At 38.4% G+C, this 21,186-nt stretch overlaps 1 protein-coding gene across 6 annotated transcripts in view; it reads right to left on the bottom strand.

Moving 5' to 3' along the window:
- Positions 1–7,246: 7,246 nt before the first annotated feature.
- The window catches only part of PFI (tubulin folding cofactor E / Pfifferling (PFI)), a 94,487-nt gene continuing 80,547 nt past the window's right edge, over positions 7,247–21,186 (bottom strand). For all 6 annotated transcript variants that reach the window (XM_010247835.3, XM_088886986.1, XM_010247834.3 and 3 more), the window contains 4 exons: positions 13,138–13,229; positions 12,953–13,029; positions 12,779–12,856; positions 7,247–7,864 (listed from right to left, as the gene is read on the bottom strand). In XM_010247835.3, the coding sequence (XP_010246137.1) occupies positions 7,766–7,864; positions 12,779–12,856; positions 12,953–13,029; positions 13,138–13,229 (346 nt within the window). In that variant the 3' untranslated portion in view covers positions 7,247–7,765. The remainder of the gene's footprint in view (positions 7,865–12,778; positions 12,857–12,952; positions 13,030–13,137; positions 13,230–21,186) is intronic.

The raw sequence follows: 21,186 nt of genomic DNA, 5'->3' as shown, positions 1-21,186 counted from the left end.
CCAAGAAGAGCAGTTCGGCCTACTGAGAAACAGAGCATGGAGGGATCGAAATTCATGAGCAGCTAAGCTTTTCTTTTTTGGTTCAAGGGGGGAGGTCCGATTGTGTCATCGTGAGTTTCTGTATTTAATTCAAGTTTTTACTTTTTAATTCAAGTATTCATTGGTTCTTGTGCATATTTTCATTGGATGTTAATGTTAATTCGTCTAACAAATTAATTAATGTTGATTTTCTTATTGCTATCCATGGTTCGGTGATCCGCAATTGTCACGAATAGTGGTACAAGTAGCAATTAGGTTAATATCTTTCTGGGTCAATTGTTCGTGACAGCCTTTGACCAATGTATTGACATGTTTTAACCTAAAGGGAATCGATGGAATAAGATTTGTTAATTACAGCTATCTCAATTGTTGTTATCTTGGTTTAACTGTTTTCACAAAGCTTAGTGCTATCACTAGTTAATATGGAACGCTATCGTACCCAGTTAAGTAGTGATAAGTGTTGATCGAATGCTGAGTTTGGTAAGCTGAATTAGGAAAACACAAGGTTTATTATGGCTATCCTAATAAATCTAAGGTTAAATGCTTGAATTGCAAGACTACCAGAATCTACCTATGATCGATGGCCAATTGACTAATCCGAACCCTTGAACCAGAATTCGATAAGACTGATTTCTCTTGTTTGTTTAGTTTGCTATTACTCTCTTTTAATTTTCCCACTTAGTGATAATATTCATTCGATTGAGAAATTACTGTTAGCTCCCTGTGGGATTCGACCTTGTACCACTTTTACTACAAATATTTTATTGTGGGACTAGTACTAATTTTGAGGGTTTCGACAACCCGTCAGTGAGCTGTACTTTCTTTCCTGCTCGATGTGTCTGTTTTTCTTCTTGGTATACTCAGTGGGACTAGCTACATTGGACCCGGCTGGTGCATCTGCTTGACTCTCTGTCGGGACTTGTTCATTTCGAACTATCTCTTCTTCTTTATCTGGGACCTGGATTTGGCTTCACACTCCCTGAGGGGGTTGTTGGCTGTTGCGAGGTTGACTTCCTCGCGGTATTTGCTGATTGTCCTGCTGATCTGGTTTATCTGGTATCGCAAGATGCAGTTGTTGTTTCTGCTGTTGCTGGTGCTGTTGTTGCTGTTGCTGAATAGGTTGCTATTGTTGCCCAGAAATAAATACAAATATGTTTTTCCATGTTCGCATTTGCTCTATCATGTTGTGTACACATTTTACCAAATCATTAAACTGTTGTACATCTACAGCTGCAGGAGGTGCCACTGGAGGTGGGGGTGGCATGTTCACATTGTTCTGAGCATCAACCGGTGGTAAAGGAACGTCGATTTGGCCTATTGTGATTGTTGGCATTTGGCCGTTAATGTTGTTGGCAGAAGGGATTTCGGAAGATGCCATTGAATAGATAAAGCACAGAATCTATTCATTCCCTTGTGTCTAGTGAGGTGGCTCGGATTGGGTTCAATTTGCGGTAAGTCGAGTTGTTGTGCCGAGCTATGAAGCTGAGCTGAGTGTCCGAGCTAAGAGTTGCTGAAATGAAAGAGAGGTTAGAGTGCCTGGGTAAATTTTACCCAGGAGGACACTCTGATGCTTAAGTTAGTGAGTAGTTTTTCCTAGAGAAATTGAGAGAGAGTGAGAGCTTATGTGCACATACCTTTCAGAGTGTCTTGTAGTTGTTTGGTGTCTAGGTGTCATTGATCAAAGTCTTTGAGTTTTCTGCGAAGCTGTTTTCGCAGTTTGAGGGAGTGCTGGGCTGTTAGTTGCTAAATTTGCACGATAGTTACAAGTCGCCTGCAAGTCTTGTGGCACGCGATTCAACGAGCTATCCCTGTAGTTTTGGTAATTGTACTAAACCGGATATGGTGTGCAGGACAATTTCGGGCAAGCTGTTGTTGTTGGTGGGCTGAACTCGCTTCAGCTCGGTCATGCACCTGTTATAGATTGCCACATGTTGAATTGCCGAACTGTCTTGCTGAGTTGGATGTGGTGTTACTGACAATGTTCACATGCCCTCCATCGAGTGGATTGACCAAAATGCCCCTCATTAGGACTGAAAATCTTGTCAAAATTGATGCCTTCTTGTTGACGATACCCCTTGACAACTAAACGAGCTTTAAAACGCTTGATACTTCAATCGGCCTTCCTTTTATAGATCCTACAACATCCAACTACATTTTTCTAGGAGGAAGAGGAACAAGGTTCCAGATGTTGTTGTGGATCAAAGCATTGAATTCAGCATTCATTGCATTATTCCATCAGGGGATTGGGTTTATAGATGCCAAAATTGGACCATGTGTGCATAGAATGAGTGGGCTGTGATGCATGATTAATGGGCACTAGTGGTGACAACACTAGTGGAGCCAAAGATGAAGTGGATGCAGGACAAAATTGGACTTTCCAACCATAAAGTCTTCTTTTGATTCTATCAATAAGCATGTTAAAAGTCACATATTGTTAAGTGCTTCTTCAATAGGGGCTCCAAGATAAGTAATTGGGGGCTTTTCTTTTTAAGTCCGTTATTTGAGAAATCATGTTTATTCATTGAATTTGCGCCTTCTTAGAGACAAGTTCACATCTGCGCCTCACAAGGGGCACCCCACAACGTACCACAGCATATTCCTGCCGTGTATTAGGAATATCTCCTGATGATGACATCATCAATTCTGATCTATCATCGGAAGATGTTCCAAATACACGGTGGGGATGTGCTATGGGATGTTGTGGGGCACAGATCTAAACTCCTTAGAGACAGTGCAACAAGATTTTTTTATTTATTTTTCTGGCCCTAAACTTCTTCATAAGCACTAAGGAACTCAATTAAAATTCTCAAACCTCTAAAAAATATAACTTTGTCATTAGCGAAGAGGCTATGTGAGAGGCTCATTGCACCCCTTGGAATTTGGTAATAATCAACAAATCCATAAGAGAAAATGGATGGTAGATAGACCGCTGCTTAAGACGTCCTCAACAATGATAAAAAGGTTAGGTGAGAGAGGGTCTCCCTATCTTACACATCTTGAAGATTTAAAATAACCTGTCGAAGATCCATTTAAAAGCACAAAGAACCAACAACTACACACTCCCAACTTGATAACATCTATCCATAAATCACTGACGAACCTCTCAACAAAGCCAATCATAGGCTTTAGTCTTTAAATATAACATTATCACCTTGGATTTTTCTATTAATTTCCCCTACCATTTCCTCCACAATAGAGATACTATCACCAATAAAACAACCTTCCACAGAGGCTCTATACTCATCACAAATAACTGGAGGAAGAATTGGCTCAGTCTCTTAGTGAGTATTTTTGCAAAGAGTTTGTAACAAAAACTGCAGAAACCTATTGGTCGGAATTCAGTAAAACTCTTTGGGTTTTCTACCTTAGGAATTAGAACAATGAAAGTAGAAGTCTAGTACCTGAGGAGAGACTTTGTAATGAAAATTTCTCTGATTGCTTTGAAAACATCCTCTATTATGATATTCCAGCAAAAACTGAAAAAATATCCATCAAAACCAGGAGCAGAGCCACAGTTTAATGACAATTGATTTAATACCATTGGCCTCTGGGACACACAACAGCATACTAGTCTCCTTCTTACTGGTTAAATGAGGAACACATTGAAAGAGAAAATCATGATCTGATTCTGAGGTTCCTCACCAGAAAGCAAATTCTTGAAAAACTGAATAGCATGTGATCTAATTATGCTCATGTCATCTGTCTCAAAGAACCATTCAACTTAAAAATTTAAGTTGTTAGGTGAGGTCCTTGAATAGGTTGATATTCTCTAACACGCTCCCTCACATGAAACATCGGGCTTGAAGCGTGAACAAGCATAGGCCCACCCATACGTTGTGCTGAAACTTAATTAATTATAATGGGATAATGATGATTGAACATTAGATCACTTGGTCAAAGTGGCTCTAATACCATCTCAAAGAACCATTCAACCTAAAAGCTTAAGCTGTTAGATGAAACCCTTGAATAGGGTGATATTCTCTAACAATTCATAACTACACTGTTAACTTGCAAACTTCCAATAGTAGAATACTTAGAGGCATAAATAGAAGTATGAAAAAATTGAGAATTTTTGTCATCCTCACGAAGCCATCTCTTAACTTCTTAACTTCTGACAGGGAAAAATCTCTTCTTGGAGGAGAATTTGGTCAAGTGAATCTCTAGCATTCGAAAGAGTCAGCTGGTTATCTAGGGAGTTATCTTCTGCTAAGGCGTTTTCAGCTTCAAGGACAGCTTGCTCTGCGTCAAGAACATCGGAATAAACATTACCGAAAACATCCTTGTTCCACATCTCTATGCTATGTATTCTGGTGGTCCAAACGTCATGTACAGTGTTCATAAAGTCGGGGGTGAGTTGTCCACGTTTTTTTGGAACCTAAACAGTTTAGGACCAGTGGAGAAGTCATTATTAATAGAAATCAGTAAAGGCGAGTGGTCCGGTGTGATTCTATTAAAGTGCTCCACCCACATGTCATGAAATTGGTTCGTGTAATCCAAGTTAACCAAAATTATGGTTTTTAAGTGACCGAACCGGTCAGGGGTCCGGTTACCGGGTCAAACGGTCGATTGTTTGAACTGAATACTCGGCCCATTCTGACAGAAAAATAAAAAACGGTCAAAACCATTTGAATGATTAACCACCCGATTCAGCGGTTCGCTGACCAAAATCAACGATTTTGGGGGGAAATCCGATTATTGGGGAAAATGGATGCTGGTTCCCGGTTTTCCAGTCCGACTATGGTCCGGTCCGGTTTTGAAAACCATGACCAAAAGTCTATGAAGTCTAGTTTAAGAAGTACTACTGGACCAAGTATAATTTGAACCATGGTTTTTTAAATTGGACCAGACCGGAAAAACCGGAAACCAGTCAGGTGACCAGTTCCATTTTTCCCCAAAACCGGAATTTTGCTATAAACGTTGATTTGGTCAATAAACCGTTCAATAGTTTTGACCATTTTTTATTTTTTGTCAAAACGGGCCATCCGTTCGATTTGAACGATCAGACCATTTGATCTAAGAACCGGACCCCTGACTGGTTCGTTGTCCGTTCGTTTTAAAAACCTTGATATGAACTACGGAAACCCAAATCCACAAGACCCGCTGCATCGGTCATATTGCAAAACTCTTGCATAGGCACCAAACTGAAATTTGTAGAATTTCTCCTACTTATGCATTCACTTGAGTTTGTCATGACGTTTAAAATCATCTCCAACAAGCCACGACTGATTACAGTTAGCAACAGAATCAACTAGGCAATCCCACACTTCATTTTGAAAACGCATGAATATTCTCATAAATAACTTTTTGAAAAAAGCCACCTTTGTTTGCGTAAAGCAATCCAGATTTTGTCTGGCCTCGGCTTGGTTATGTCAAAATCTACACAAACTCAAGCCTCTTTGGCAGAGGTACAATGCTTTGTCGCCAACGGGGCTTTTCAATACTCTTCCAACGTTTCTTGCTATGGATTTAAAGCTGCGTTTGGAAACAATGCAAATAGAGTGTAAATCCTGGTTCAGGGTAAATTTACACTGTAGTTTAATTTTGTTTGTGTTTGGCAACATTATATTTATGCATTGATAAATGACAGACCAATGCATATTTACATTGATAATAACATGTAAAAGTACGTCTATAAAAAAGAAGTAAATTTGCATTCAAGTAGGCTTTTGATAAAAAAAAAAACACATATACTTTATTGGAATTCATGTTTGCACCCATTACAGCTAAAGTCTGTTTGGTAAGAAGGTAAATTTGTCAGTGCAAAACTAATCCAATTTTACAATTTATATGAACCGTTTTACACTCTACATATTTACATTCACACTTATTTGTATCATTTCCAAACACAGCCTTAAAGAACAAATAAAAACTTGCCAGAGGGATTGGAGGATAAACTTGAATCTTCCAAACGCTTCTCAAAACTGAGAAGCATGCTCTGCCAGTAGCAATGAGGACATCCAGTATGGTATTTGCAGCTGACAATGGATCCTACTTTGGGCTAAGTCATCTGATCGAGAAACCAAATAGTTGGATGCTGAAGTAGAGCCATGTGCGAGCTCAAGTTTGAAATTGTGGATCCTGGATTTATTGTTGGATGTAAGCAAGTTTGCTAGTGTGGTCCATGAAGAACAGGAGGTATTGCAACCCACTACCTGTGCCAAATGCCAAGATAGGTTCTGTGAGTGATGACAGGAGCAAACTCGATCGGGATGTATTAATATTGTTTGTGCCATGAAATTAGGGGTCACCATTTCAGGCCTGGTCTGGGGCATAGCCCTCACCATAGGTTCTAGGCTAACCCTTGCCCAGCCCAGATCACTGTATATAGACCTTATGATAGAGATCAAATCGGCACCCCACAAGCGCCCCACATGCACATCTCACCGTGCATTGGGAACATCTTCTGTACTTACCATGGGGGGATATTCCAACACACAGGTGGAAGGTGCTACGAGGCACTTGTGGGGCGCCAATCTAATCTTATCATAGGTTCTAGGCCAGCCCGGGCGCAACCCATGGTCAACCCTAAATGTGGTATAGGCAGGTTTCATGTGTTTGTGTATTTGGTCAAATTCAGATCACCCATGTTCAGATTCGAATTCAAATCACCCCTATCTAATACAAGAAGATCCAATATATGTTATATATTTATAAATATATTATTTATTTTTTATAAAAAATGTATATATATGATGAAAATAATTTAAAAAATACTTGTATTTTTTGTTTTTTTTCTTTATTAAAATTGGTATATATTATTTTTCTTTTAATAATTTATTAATTTTTAAAGAAAACAAATCGGATCGAATCAGATCAAAAGATCCAACTTACTGATAAGATTTAAATTCAAACCGAGGCCTATCAGATCCGATCGGATCTTCAGATCAGATTGGATCCGACATGAACAGTATCGGATTGAATTCAGATATACCCTGATTCGAATCCGATCCGATCTGTTTGCATCCCTATTTGTGTAGATCAGGTTTAGCTTAAGGGTCGCGGGAGGGCGGGTGGGGGGCACAAGAATAAGACATCAACGTAGCCAGCGTATCCACCAATATCCTTGAAGAGCAGTATGTAGTTATCCTGTGTGAAATCAGGCTGGCAAAGCTGGTGAGAAGAGCAGGAATGTATCACAGGTTGAAGAATTGATGGTAGTTAATATGGGGGTGGGGGTGGAGGAATTTTGCATAAAAGAGAATAAGAGTGAGAAATTTGTATGCTCTTTATTGCTGCAATGGAAGAACTGAATTCCTTCCTCATGTTTCATTCAAACTCAAGGAAACCCAATGGATATAAATTGAATGCATAGTTTGCACACTCTTCTGCAGAGTCTCATCCATCAGCACAGCAAAATTATATTCTCAAAGTGAAATCTACTCCAATGCATTTTCTAAGTATCCATCAAATACATGAATCATGTGAAGGGCCATTATATGATGTTGGCCCCATCCAGGGTCTTGACTGGACATTACCTCACCTTTGGCAGTTTTTGCACAAAGTCGTCGCTCTGAGCTCATGTTTTCATGCTTGTCTGCCCAAGGTATAACTATTACACCAACCAATGGCCCTTTAAAAACATGAATGGCCTATAAACCCATCCCTAGGTATCTAGAGTTGAGTGATAGCCATAACCTGAACTGTAACAGAATCTACAACCAGAAAACACCCAAGCCAATCACTTCCACGTAAGCATACACAAAACAAATAATCCAGATTCAAGTGATTAACTCTCTTCGTCCACCAGAATTGTTGCTTCACTGCCAACTCCAAAGTCCATCAGTGAAGCCATTTCATCATCAAGCAACAGTGGCAAGGGGGAACCCTGCAATACAGAATATGAGAAATTGAACCATAATATCTTTTACTCTGTTAAATCATACATGGCCCACCATCTTTTTAAGTATGATTAAAAGATACTGCAAAAGAAACTAAGCATTAAAGCTGAGCTTGAAACAAGTTAAGAAAGGATTTTTTTTTGTAAGGTCTTGGCAAAAGTTTAATGCAATCTGTCTGCCTAATGTAATCATCGTGGGCTGCACTTGCCTTAGGACTTAAGCCAGGTTTATTGCATCAATGATATCAGATCCATACCAATGTTTTAAAACCAGCCTAGAGGCTGAACCGCTTTCCCCCTAGGTGGATAGGTCACTGGTTTAACCATCTCGTTCACTGGGTTAACCCATAACATCAGAACAATAAAAAATTTCAAAAAGTAAAAAAAGAAAAAAGAACCCAGCAATCTGGTGGCTATGTCAAATGGGTTAATGGTTCTGGGTTGATAAATAATTTAACAAGTATATTTTTTATTTATTACTCAGAACTGCAAACGCATGATTTAGTAACTGGGTCACTAGTCTGACCAATCAGATGACAGGTTGAAAAATGATCCATACTAATATAGAACAGAATTACTTGGTGGTTGGAAATTTAATTGTTATGGGGCGGTTCACACTTTCAAATTTGCATTAGCATGTTATGCACAATGTTAGGCTTCTGTTTTCACCTTGGAAGGTATAGGCCATCTATTAACTATGCATATAATGTTTTTTTTTGGCAATAAAATAAAATTTATTAGAAGGAAAACAAGTTACAAGGAAGGTGACCGGAAGTCACCCAAGAGAAAAAAGAAAAAATAAAACTATTTCCAACCACAACACCAGCCCAAAAGCCCAATCAAACAGGAAGAGCCCACCACGAACACAAACTCACCAAAACAACAAAAAACACAAACTTACATTCAATCCCCCACAAACCAAAAAATAATAATAATATTTTCAAATTCCACCCAATCACTCAAAATGAGACAAAAAAATCCGTCCTAAAAGAATAGTAATCAAACCCTAACAAATACCCAGAAGACTTACCTCCTGACAATACTAGCAATCAGCTTAACAATCCAAATATACTCTGCTCCAACACTCATCTCTTCTGGCAATTCAAATGGGAACCTCTCTATCATCTCTTGCAAGAGGAATTTTCTTGAAATCATTCAAATCTTTAAATTGCTTGTTAATCCTTTCTAACTCCAAAATGACATTCGTATCAAAAGTCTTGTTGTAATCTGTTAATACATTGTCGCAAGGGTATTTCAGTCATTTTCTTTTCCTTTTTATTGTATGCAGTCGACCTAAGTATAAATAGCAATTTAGGCGCCACCAGCTAAAGTTTTTTTTTTGAGCCTTTTTTTCACATCTCTTCCCTCTTCCTTTCTCTTCTTTTTTCTTTGCCGGATTACATGGTATCAGAGCATTGATCTGGGCTAAAGTATTTCCGATCGAGATTTCTCAACTGAAACTCACCTTTTTTGACTGGAAGGGGAGACAAAACTCTATCGAACTGATCTAGACACTCTTTCCACCTTTTTATTTTCTTCTCTCTTGGTCATTGCACCAAGAAGAGGTGCTGTGGTACTTGTGGTGACAGCCAAATGCAGTGATTAGCATCTTTGAGGTGTTCCCTTCCCTTTTTGGACTGTGATCGTGGGATCCTTTTTATACTCCAGGTATGTACTGTTACATTCAAGCTATAAATGTGCAGTAAGCTGTGAATGTTACAGTTTGGAGTTGTGGGAGTTTGTTATCTCCTTGTTATGAAGTTTAATGTCCTTCTGTCTATTTGGCTAGGGTTTACAGACCTCCAGTTTTGCTGTGTTTGCTTCCTTTAGGGTTTCTTTTGATGAAGTTTGGCTAAAGCACTGCCTTTCCCTCATTGGGTGTGCTGTCCTCCTTTCGATGTGGCTGGTTTGGACTATCACAGCTTTGTAACTGTGGTGTAGGGGTGTAGAACCTTCTTTTTCTTTGAGAAACCAGCAGAAAAATCATTTGATTAATGGAGGGATGGACAGCATAAATTTTTTTATGACTATCACTCCCTTTGATGGAATGAACTATCTGGAGTGGTCCAAGAGAATTAAGTTGTATGTCAGAGTTAAGAGAAAAGCTGGTTACATAAATGGGAAAATTAAAGAACCAAAATCTGGTAGAACCGAATATGATAGGTAGGATCAAGAGAACAGTATGGTAATGTCTTGGCTATTGGGTTCCATGCTATCCCATGTAAAGAAAATTTTCATATGGGCTGATATGGCTTGTGAGGTCTGGGAACAAGCCAAGTCAACCTACTTGGAACAGAGACATTATACTAAGATCTACCAACTTCAAGCAGAGTTATCTACCTGTAAGCAAGGGGACTGTAGCTTATCTATGTACTATTCAGCTCTTACCTTTGTCTGGAAGGAACTAGATTATATCAGACCATTGTGTGGAAGCATGATGAAGATGCTAAAACCTACAAGAAACTTGTCTCCCAACAATGAGTTTTTCCTTTTTTAGGGGGCAACATTGGAGTGAAGAAGAGTGACTTAAGGAAAGGTGATGACAAGGACAAACTATGGAGTACACGTTGTCAAAGGTCTAACACACCTGAGAGACTTGTTGGGAATTAATTGGGAAGCCCAAGTGGGCCACCAAGAATCAAGATAGCTCAAAGAATCCTGCTCATAAGAAGTTTACCTTTGCATATCTGGATACCCAAGATTCTCAATCTAATAACTCAACTATTGGTACTTCCCAAGAGCACTTTGTTGGATTTGACCCTAAGGAAGACTTAACTCCTTCAGAGATGACTTGGAATTGTATGGTAGGATCCTTGGGAAGATGAATAGGTTGGCCCCTACCCCTTCTACCTCCTTTGCATCTACAACAGGTAAAAGTGCTTCTGCATTTCATGTGTCTACCTCAGTTCACATAAAAGTCCATATGCACCACTCCATTTTTCCCATCTTGCTCTAATTCTTTGGGTGACATCCTCCTCAATCCCTTCCTTGTTATGAATTATTGAACCAACCCCAATCATAAGTGTATCTTGATTGACACTCCTATTATTACTAAATGTCATATACTTTGTTTTAGTCCTGCTTATTTTAAAACCTCTACTTTCTAAGGCATATGTCTATAAGCTTAATTTTGCATTTAATCCTTCATTAGTTTCATCAATTAAAACAATGTCATCCGCAAAGATGATGATGATGATGATTGAAACCAAATTATAGGCATATTGTTCTTGGACCATAGTTATGATATACATGTAGAAAGGTGCAATGAAGCTTGGAGAAGATAATTTCAATCCCTAAAATGCATCATAGAGAAGTTCAATCACAAGAAATAACATAAAAAAAGGCTTTTTTCCTTTCTTACATTTTTGTTTATGTGTATTTGCAAATAAGGGGGGTCATGGGGTGTTATGTTTTGTCCTTTTGTGATTTCAGGGCTCTGGTAAGGGCCAAGCCTGTTATGCTAGTATCCATAATTCTAATAACTGAAAAAGTCTTAGAAATTTAACTAGAATGTACCACGATAGCCAGGCCATTTTCAATGCAGATCATTGCACGGAGAAGCATAATGGTACAAGTTCAAGGTTTTAGATGTGGCAGAGGCTAGAAACAAGTGATTAGTAAGAGAATAACTTAGGCTTCGTTTGGTTTGTGGGATGGGAAGGGAAAATATGGAATATTCCTCCCTTCCCATGTTTGGTTTGTGGGATGTCATGAGATGGGATGGGAAAAAGGTGGAATTATAGATCCCAAATATTGGGATGTGGAGTCCCACCATTTTGGTGGGAAACAAGTGGTAATGTAGGGGTGATCTTATATAACAAAAAACCACCTTCCTTGTAGTATTAACTAATTAATTAAAATGATTAATATCTAATAAATAATAAATATTAACTAATTAATTAAAATAATTAATATCTAATTAATAATAAAATACTAAATAATAAAAAAGTATTATTAACTAATTAATAATTAACAAAAAATAGTTAATAATTAATTAACTAAGTAATTAATGAATGAATAAATAAGGATTTTATTATTAATCTAATTCATGATTCAATAAAATAAAAAAATAATAGTAAAAATAAAATTATTAATTAATTCATAGTAAATATTAATAAAATAAATTTTAAAATATTTTATTAATTAATAATTAGTTAGATAATTATCAATATTAATTAATTATAAAATTATTTCATAAAAATATTAATAAATAATAATAGTAAAATATAAATTAATAAAAATATTACTAATTAATTAATTAAGAATTGTTACTAGAGTTGATTTTCCCACTACTTTTCCTTTTGCATCCAAAAAATGGAACATGAAAATTTCCATCCATTTCCCCTTTCCCATCCTACCAAAATCTTCCCACAAACCAAACACAGCATTGGGTAATTTGCACCACTGTCAGCACCAAATACTTAACACGGTTACTGTGTGATTCCATTTACTGCATGCAGAGGGAAGGGACGAGAGGGCCACACATCACCGGAGATTCGAGTAATGGCACGATTGTAAATGCCAAAGGTTTAACCAGCAAATATGAAGCCAAGTTACTATGATTCCATTTCCTACATGCAGAGGGCATGACAATACACCCTTTCCCTTCTCTATTTGTTATAAGAATATATTAGGTATGGTAGTATATGGAGTGGACGCCCACAATAACTTTGATCACCTGACACAAAGCAGTTAGTAGGCATTTCTACCAATTATGATGATGACAGTCTAATGAAAGATACAGAACAAAGATTACACATCTTAATTCATTTGAACAAATCGTATGATTTCCAGCTAAAATTAACTAACATTTTAATCAAACAGAATAATGGACTAATCTAATTTTGTGGACCATTTTATTTGCAGACATTCAAATTTATCAGAAGTAAATGAAGCACTTACCTCTTCTTGAAGAAACAATTTCATCTTGATGGACTTCAAATGAAAGAAGCTCTCACACAGAACCTTTAGCCTCCCAACCTAAAATAGTTTTATGTAAAATTTGGATTCAGTTTTTTGGTAGAAAACCCCAGTAAAACAGAAAGGAGAGTTTAGGGATTGAAATTAGACAATCACCGTTGTGGTGGCAGGTAATTTCTTTGAAAGAGATTGCTTTTCTCCAATAGATGCTCCGACACACTTCAGAGTGACAGCTGCATAACGAAGCAACAAAATTATGAAAAATGTCAACCCTGAAGAAAAGAAATTGATACTTTTAGATTCATATAGAAAAGAGAATCTTGATAATCATAGGTTCATACAGAGAAGCCCAGAAGCCATTTTTTGGGGGCCTCCAGCAGCAGCCAATGGCTTCTCATCTTCAATTCCATGTAGTTCTTTGAGCTCTGCAAATCTGCAATAGAGTTTTATGCAGTTACAGGAGAAAGTTCCTAGTGAGAATAAAAAACAGTAGGGGCCATTACTTGGTGTAATTCTAAAATCATGGGATGGCAAACATGAGAGTGCAGGATGGCAGCAACTTTGTGCAAAAAAAAAATAAATAAATAAAAACAAAAACAAAATTAGGATTTTATCCAGTCTACCCCTTCCAAGATCCCAGATGATTGGAACCAACAATGTGTAATGGTCTTAGGTCATTAGTGCTAGTGGAAAAAAAAACAAATAGACAAATTGCAATTAATAGTAAGTAGAAGGTATCTGGAGAACATACTAGAAGGAATAATCTAATATCATTTAAAATTCACAATATGAAGTATCTTCACTCTAGTTCATCTAAACCCTAGCAAAAGAAAAGAAATATCATATGAAAAGAATTCATTAGGGATGATGAAATTGAATCTCTTTCCGTCTTGCTTGGTTGTCTTAATCAGGTTTGTTTGGATCCTCCAAGCCAGATAAGAGGGTATGGACTCCTAGACCCAATGGAACCTTCACTTGTGCTTCTTTCTTCAAGTCCATCTCTCAACTCTCTACTCATCAACCCTTTCCGTCAAAGGAAAGTTGGTGCAGGCCAGTTCCCAAAAAAATTATGGCGTTTTGTTGGGAAGTATTCCATGGGAAAGTAAACACTCTAGATAACCTACGAAAGAGAAGACCTTTCCTCTGTATTTTTCCTAACTGGTGTATCCTCTGTAGAGCTCACGGTGAAGATTGTTACCACCTATTAATATCTTGTCCCTCTTCTGCAGGCTACTTTCGTTGTTTGGGAGTAGTTGGAGTCTACCAACAGAAGTTCACATGCTCTTCAACCATTCTACCTTTTATTGGCCTACAAAAAAAGGGAGAATTATGTGGAGATGTAATCGTGCTGCCTTGATTTGGACTCTTTGGGAAGAAAGGAATGTTAGAATTTTTCAAGAAAAGGAAAGGAGCAGTTAGGAAAGACTGCGTGTTAAATAGGGCAATACCTTGGCTGAAGACCTTGAAAATCTTTCATCAATTCTCCTTTAATGACCTTTGGAGAAATTGGTCAGCAGTAGCGAGGTGTTCATCCCTAAAGGACAAATCAATTACAAGTTGGTCTCCTCCATCCGAAGGCTCACTGAAGTTGAACTTTGATGGAAGTAGCATGGGTAATCCAGGATTATCCGGAACGGGGGGTGCTTTGAGAAATGAGAAGGGAGAGATTTTGTTTCTCTACTCGGGTCCCTTGGGAATTGGGGACTCCATCAAGCAGAACTTTTAGCTACTGTACAAGGGGTGCAATTTGCAAACCAGCTGGGGGTACAACACCTAACAATCGAGGGGGATTCCAAAGTGGTGGTGGGTTGGTTGGAAAATCCTAAAGAGGCTATGTGGCGTTACAAGAATGAAATGAAGAAATTTAGTCAGTTGACAAGGAATATGTTGGTCACTGTACAATGGTTGGGGAGATCAGCAAATACTTTGTCAGATGTGTTAGCTAAGCAAGGGGTAAATAGGGAAGAATTGTTTTTGGGCTCAGTTGTGATTCTTGCTTTTCTTTCCTAGTTTACTTGTAAGATTCAAGGAGGGGCAGCTCGTGCCTCTCCCTGGGATGTTGTATGAACTCACTCTAAATCTGCTTCTGAATTAATAAATTTATTATCATTCATAAAAAAAAAGAATTCATTATCCAACTGTTAAATAAAAACTAGAGTTCAAGCCTTTGCTTGGTTGGTGGTACCAAGGAAGATATTTATTCATGCTCACTAAAACCAATGATCATCAACATAGAAAGCAAATGTGTATTGTATCGGGAGAAAGAGACCACAGATCATCCATACTCAACTTGCAATGTACCTAAGAAGATTTGGAAATTTTCTTTTCTTTCTTTTATTTTCTATCTTTTTCTTTTGTAATTCTATCTTTAAAATGGATTGGAGACTACCAGTTTGTGTGTCTCAAGTAATTCAGCCTTGGCATGCAATTTTTAGTGAACCTCAACCAGATGAAGAATTCCAACCAAATAATATGCCCATCATCATCATCATCATCCTAGCCTCATCCCAAGATTCCCAATTATATGAGGTTGGCTACATGAATCTTGTTTCTGTTAGAGAAGGTTTGAATAGAAGTGATCAAGAGAGAAAGAAGACTGTATGGGTGTGTCAAAAGTGACAGCCCACACCCAGAAAATAATATTTATATTAAAAGATAAAAGAACCATACTGTCCTCAAGATACAGATTTTATATATATATATACCTTTTTGCCTCTCTTTTATGTATGGGACACCCTACTTAACATCAGAGATAATAGACAAAACACCTTTAAATAAAACATTATGAAATGACTTAAGTACCCCTGGACTGTTGGCTCTAACACTCCCCCTCAAGCTGGTGAATATATGTAATATAATCCCAGCTTGTTATTGTTCCAACTTTAATAAAGTAAGAAAAGGTGAAGAAAGGGATAGAAGAAAGGAGAAGATAGGAAGAGAAAGGGAAGGGAAAGAGAAGAAAAGAGGGAAGACTAGAAAGGAGAAATCTATTCACATCTCCTTACTGTCGACCCAGGTTGTATTAACATTCTACTAAGGCTGAAATGACTACAATACCCTTAGGAAAGTTACAACAGATATAAGAGAGAAAGAATAACATGAAAAAGACAATACTGCCCCTATTAACTACTTCTAACAATTTTAACACTCCCCCTCAAGCAGGAGCATATATATCATAAAAGTTCCAGCTTGTTACAAATATAGCCCATCCTTGAGCAACCCACACTTATAGTAAAAATATCAGCTACTTGGTCTTCAGATTTAACATAGGGAGTAACAACCTCTCCACTTGTTACTTTTTCTCTCACAAAAAGGCAATCAACTTTGTTGAAGATTAGTCAGTTTTGTGTTGTTTTTAGAATAGTTGTGTTATGTTATTTGTTAGATAGGTAGTGGGGACCACAATAGTTATGCAATTCCAAATTTATTATGTTTTTCAGTTCTACACATGCTGTTTTATGTTTTTTCCGCCCTATAAGGGCATAGTAGTCTTTGTACTCCTCTTATTTTTTATTATAAATAACAAGTGAAGGGGGCGGCCAGATGATTGCTTTCCTTCTCAAGAGTTCTTCTTCTCTTCTTTTTCCTCTCTCTTTCTTCTCTCTCCAAGAAAACACACTTTTCTTTTATACTTTTAAATCCAACAGATTTCTACTTGTTATTAGAGCAAGGACTAGGGTTCTTGAAGCATTCTCATGCAGCCCTAGATCGGCCAATTGCATGAAGTAAGAAGAGGTTGATCGATCTGCTATTGATTGCCCAGTTCTTGGATCTTTTGGTGAGATCAAGTCATCAGGAATGTGATCTTCGTTTTGGCATCAAAATCAGGAGGAATTGGAGTATGGGGAAGAGTCCTAGAAAAGCTGGATTCTTTGTTTTTGATCTGATCTTGGGCGCACAAGTATCGTTTGATTTCTTTTATTCTTCTGTAGGGGGTGGTTAGTTTTTTGGACCCCAGCAGAGGCATTCTTTTTTCAAATTATGAAAATTTGAAACTGGAATCCTATACAGATGCAGACTGGGCAAGGTGTTTAGAGGACAGGAGATTTACTTCAGGAGTATGTACCTTTGTAGGTGGAAACTTGATCTCATGGAAGAGCAAGAAACAAGTGGTTGTGGCTAGGTCAAGTGCAGAGGTTGAGTATAGATCCATGGCTCATGGTGTCTCAGAACTACTTTGGGTTAGATCCCTATTGAGCTAGATTGGGGTGAGAGCAAAGGAACCTATGATGTTGTATTGTGACAATCAGGCTGCATTCAACATTGCCCACAATCCAATCCAGCATAACAAGACAAAACACATTGAAGTCGATAGGCACTTAATAAGGGAGAGGGTAACAACCGGAGAAGTTTGCTTGCCTTATGTCTCTTCAGAGTTGCAATTGGCTGATGTTCTCACTAAAGGGATTGCAAAGAACAAACATGAACATGATCTATGCAAGTTGGGAATGTGTGACATTTACTCCCAACTTGAGGGGGAGTGTTGAAGATTAGTCAGTTTTGCGTTGTTTTTAGAATAGTTGTGTTATGTTAGTTGTTAAATAGGTAGTGGGGACCACAATGGTTATGTGAGTCCAAATTTTATTATGTTTTTCAGTTCTATACATGTTGTTTTATGTTTTTACTGCCCTATAAGGGCATAGTAGTCTTTGTACTCTTATTTTTTATTATAAATAACAAGTGAAGGGGCATAGTTTTCAAGGCACCAAGGCGATGTTGGGCATTAGGGGGGTGCCTTGTCACCTAGTCGCCTAGGCGATGGTTTTTTTATATAGAAAACATAGATCCTAGGGTAGTTCCCTAGGTACCATAGCCATATTTCCTTAATAATTACTCATAATTTTCATAAGAAAAGTATAGAGTTCATGTTAAAGTATAGAAAATGTGTTGATTAGACAAAATTTTAAGTTCTTCCTTACTTATTGGTTCAGGTTTTAAAGTCTTTGAGGGTTCAATACAGCACTTAGCAATGTTTGTATTGATTAAATCTTAACAAATAAGAAAATAATAAAAAGAAATTAGTATATAAACACACAAAATGAATATTTTAGTTTAATAGTGCCTAGTTTAATAGTGCCAAATAGTGCCTATTTGGGGTCCTAAAGGAGATGTCAGGCCTAGTGATGGTAAGATGGATCAACTTGCCTACTAGTCTCTGATACCTTATAGGGTCTTCTAATGGCTCTCCCTGACTATCAGTCATCTTCACATTGGGGTCCATGGGAGTTTCAACTGGCTTGGATCCTGACAACCCAGTTTCATTCAACACATCTAAAACATACTTTCTTTGGGACAGAGAGATTCCCCACTTCGACCGAGCTACCTCAATTCCAAGAAAGTACTTCAAGCTTCCTAGATCTTTAGTTTGAAAGTGTTGTTGTAGAAACTATTTCAACTCATCAATTCAATGTGTATCATTGCCAGTGAGAACAATATCATCAACATACACTGCTAGAATGATCTTCCCAGATGATGAGTCTCTACTAAACACAGAGTGATCAATACTGCATTGTTTCAATCCAAAATCTTGCACCACACTACTGAAATGACCGAACGATGCCTGTGGTGATTGCTTCAGCCCATAGATAGCCTTCTTCAATCAACACACATTTCCTAACTCCCCTTGAGCAACATACCCAGGAGGTTGCTCCATATATACCTCCTCTTGAAGATCACCATGGAGAAACACATTTTTGACATCAAGCTGAAATAGGGGCCAACCAAAGTGGGCAGCTAAAGAAATGAGCACTCGTACAAAACCTAATTTAGCCACAGGAGAAAAGCTGCTCGGTCTATTTTTCATCATATGAGTGTTCCTAAATGGTTTTGGAGTGATGCTGTACTTACTGCGTGTTTCCTCATTAGTCACATGCCCTCCTTCATTCTTCATGGTCGGTCTCCCTTCTCTATCTTGTTCCCCACCTTGTCTCCCTTTCCATTAACACCTCGTATCTTTGGCTATGTGCTTTGTTCACAATCTGAGTCCTGGAATAGACAAGCTAGATGCACGCTCCATTAAGTGTGTCTTTCTTGGCTACTCTCAGACTCAAAAAGGGTACAAGTGTTATAATCCCATTACTCGGAAGTGCTATGTTTGTCCTGATGTCACCTTTTTTGAGTCTATCCCCTTCTTCTCGGGACCTGAAGTATCTATGTCTCCACCTTTGCTTCCTCTTCCTCTTCCAGTCCGTGATCCCGTTCTGGGTGTTCCTATTGGGGTTGACCCTTCACCTCCTCCCGTGTAGATCCCGACTGAACGACTACCGATCCGGCACGTGTATACTCATTGACAGACACCGGCTCCTCCTCCAGCTTCTACCCTGTCTGTGGATCCTGTTGTTGCTCTTGTCCCTAAACCCTCAGGACTTGATCTACCCATTGCTTTACGAAAAGGTAAACATAGTTGTACCCTCCATCCCATTTCCAATTTTGTTTCAGTATCTCGCCTTTCCGCCTCACATCGCCAGTTTGTCTCACTATTGTCATCTATTTCTATACCTAAGAATGTCCAAGAGGCTCTTAGCTCACCTGGGTGGCGACAGGCAATGGAGGAGGAACTCTCTGCCCTTCAGCATACTCACACAGGGGAGCTCACTACTCTTCCACTTGGTAAGTATGTTGTAGGTTGTAAATGGGTGTATACTGTTAAATACTTGCCAGATGGTAGTGTGGAGCGTCTGAAGGCCAAACTTGTTGCTAAAGGTTATTCACAGTTGTATGGAGTAGACTATATGGAGACCTTCTCTCCAGTGGCTAAGATTGGCTCTGTCCGTGTGTTAATTTCCCTGGCAGTTATGTATGATTGGCCCTTGTTTCAACTTGACATTATGGAGGAGGTATATATGGAGCAACCACCTGGGTTTGTTGCTCAAGGGGAGGATGATAAGGTGTGCAGACTGAAAAAGGCAATTTAAGGGTTGAAACAATCGCCTCGTGCTTGGTTTGGGAAGTTTAGTGAAGTGGTGAAGAATTTTGGAATGAAACAATGCCAGGTTGACCACTCAATGTTCAGCTATGATTCAAAAGCCAGAAAGATTTTATTAGTGGTCTATGTGGATGATATTGTCATAATTGGTAGTGACAAATTGGGGATCGATAAACTAAAGGTCTTTCTCAAAATCATTTTCAAACAAAAGACCTTGGGACATTGAAGTATTTCTTGGGTATAGAAGTTGCTAGATCAAGACAAGGCGTAAACCTGTGCCAAAGAAAATATGTTCTTGATCTACTGGATGAAACATGACTGTTAGGTGCAAAACCGGCTGAAACTCCTATGGAACCAAATGTTAAGTTGAGCAGTGATACATGGGAAATATTTGATGATCCTGGAAGGTATAGACGGCTAATGGGGAAGCTGAACTATTTGACTATCACGAGACCAGACATCTCCTTTGCAGTCAGTGTGGTGAGCCAATTTATGCAGAACCCTCGTATACTTCACTGGGATGCAGTTCTTAGAATTGTAAGGTACCTGAAAGGAGCTCCGAGCCGTGGGTTATTGTACAAACCAGGAGGAAAACTTGAAGTAATTGGGTATACAGATGCAGATGGCAGGCTCTGTGTCTGATAGAAGATCTACTATAGGTTATTGCACATTTCTTGGAGGAAATCTTGTGACATGGAAGAGTAAGAAGCAGATGGTTGCGGCTAGAAGCAGTGCTGAAGCTGAGTATAGAGCCATGACACACACTACATGTGAATTAGTATGGCTAAGGAATTTCCTACAAGAAATCGGGTTTTCCATGGATAAACCTATGAAATTGTACTGTGAAAATCAAACTGCACTCCACATCTCATCCAACCTTGTTTTTCATGAGAGAACAAAGCACATAGAGATTGATTGCCACTTTGTGAGGGAGAAGGTCCTTACTAGAGAGATAAGCACAGAACATGTGGGCTCAGGTGATCAGTGGGCAGATTTGTTTACAAAAGGCTTAAGCTTAGGGTGAGTGAACTATATATGTAACAAGCTGGGATTATGACATATATTCTCGAGCTTGAGGGGGAGTGTTAGAGCTAGCCGAATAAGGTTAGATTAGTCAATTGACTTTTGTTAAGTTATGTGCTTATGTGGCAGTCTTTATAGAGACTTCCTGTCCCATACTTAAGTGGGGGCAGTTTAGTCTTTATACTACTAATTAGAGCCTAATCAATATTAAGGGTCGGCTAATAGGGTTTAACCTATTATGTTCGACTGTTCTTTCATCTTCTTCTTCTACTTCTTCTCCTCTTCTACTGGTTCGGACTACTGTAGCAACAGAGAAAACAGTTTCTGAATAGTCCACACCATAGGTCTGAGTATACCCCTTTGCAACAAGTCGAGCTTTGAACTGCTCAATATTGCCATCTTGATGGTGCTTAACTGTATATACCCATCGATAACTAACGGC

This window comes from Nelumbo nucifera, chromosome 5 (genome assembly GCF_055504915.1).
Source record: "Nelumbo nucifera cultivar China Antique chromosome 5, China Antique-T2T, whole genome shotgun sequence".
NCBI lineage: Eukaryota > Viridiplantae > Streptophyta > Magnoliopsida > Proteales > Nelumbonaceae > Nelumbo > Nelumbo nucifera.
The sequence above is the reverse complement of the archived record's forward strand: the minus strand, read 5'-3'. Positions and strand labels throughout refer to the sequence as shown.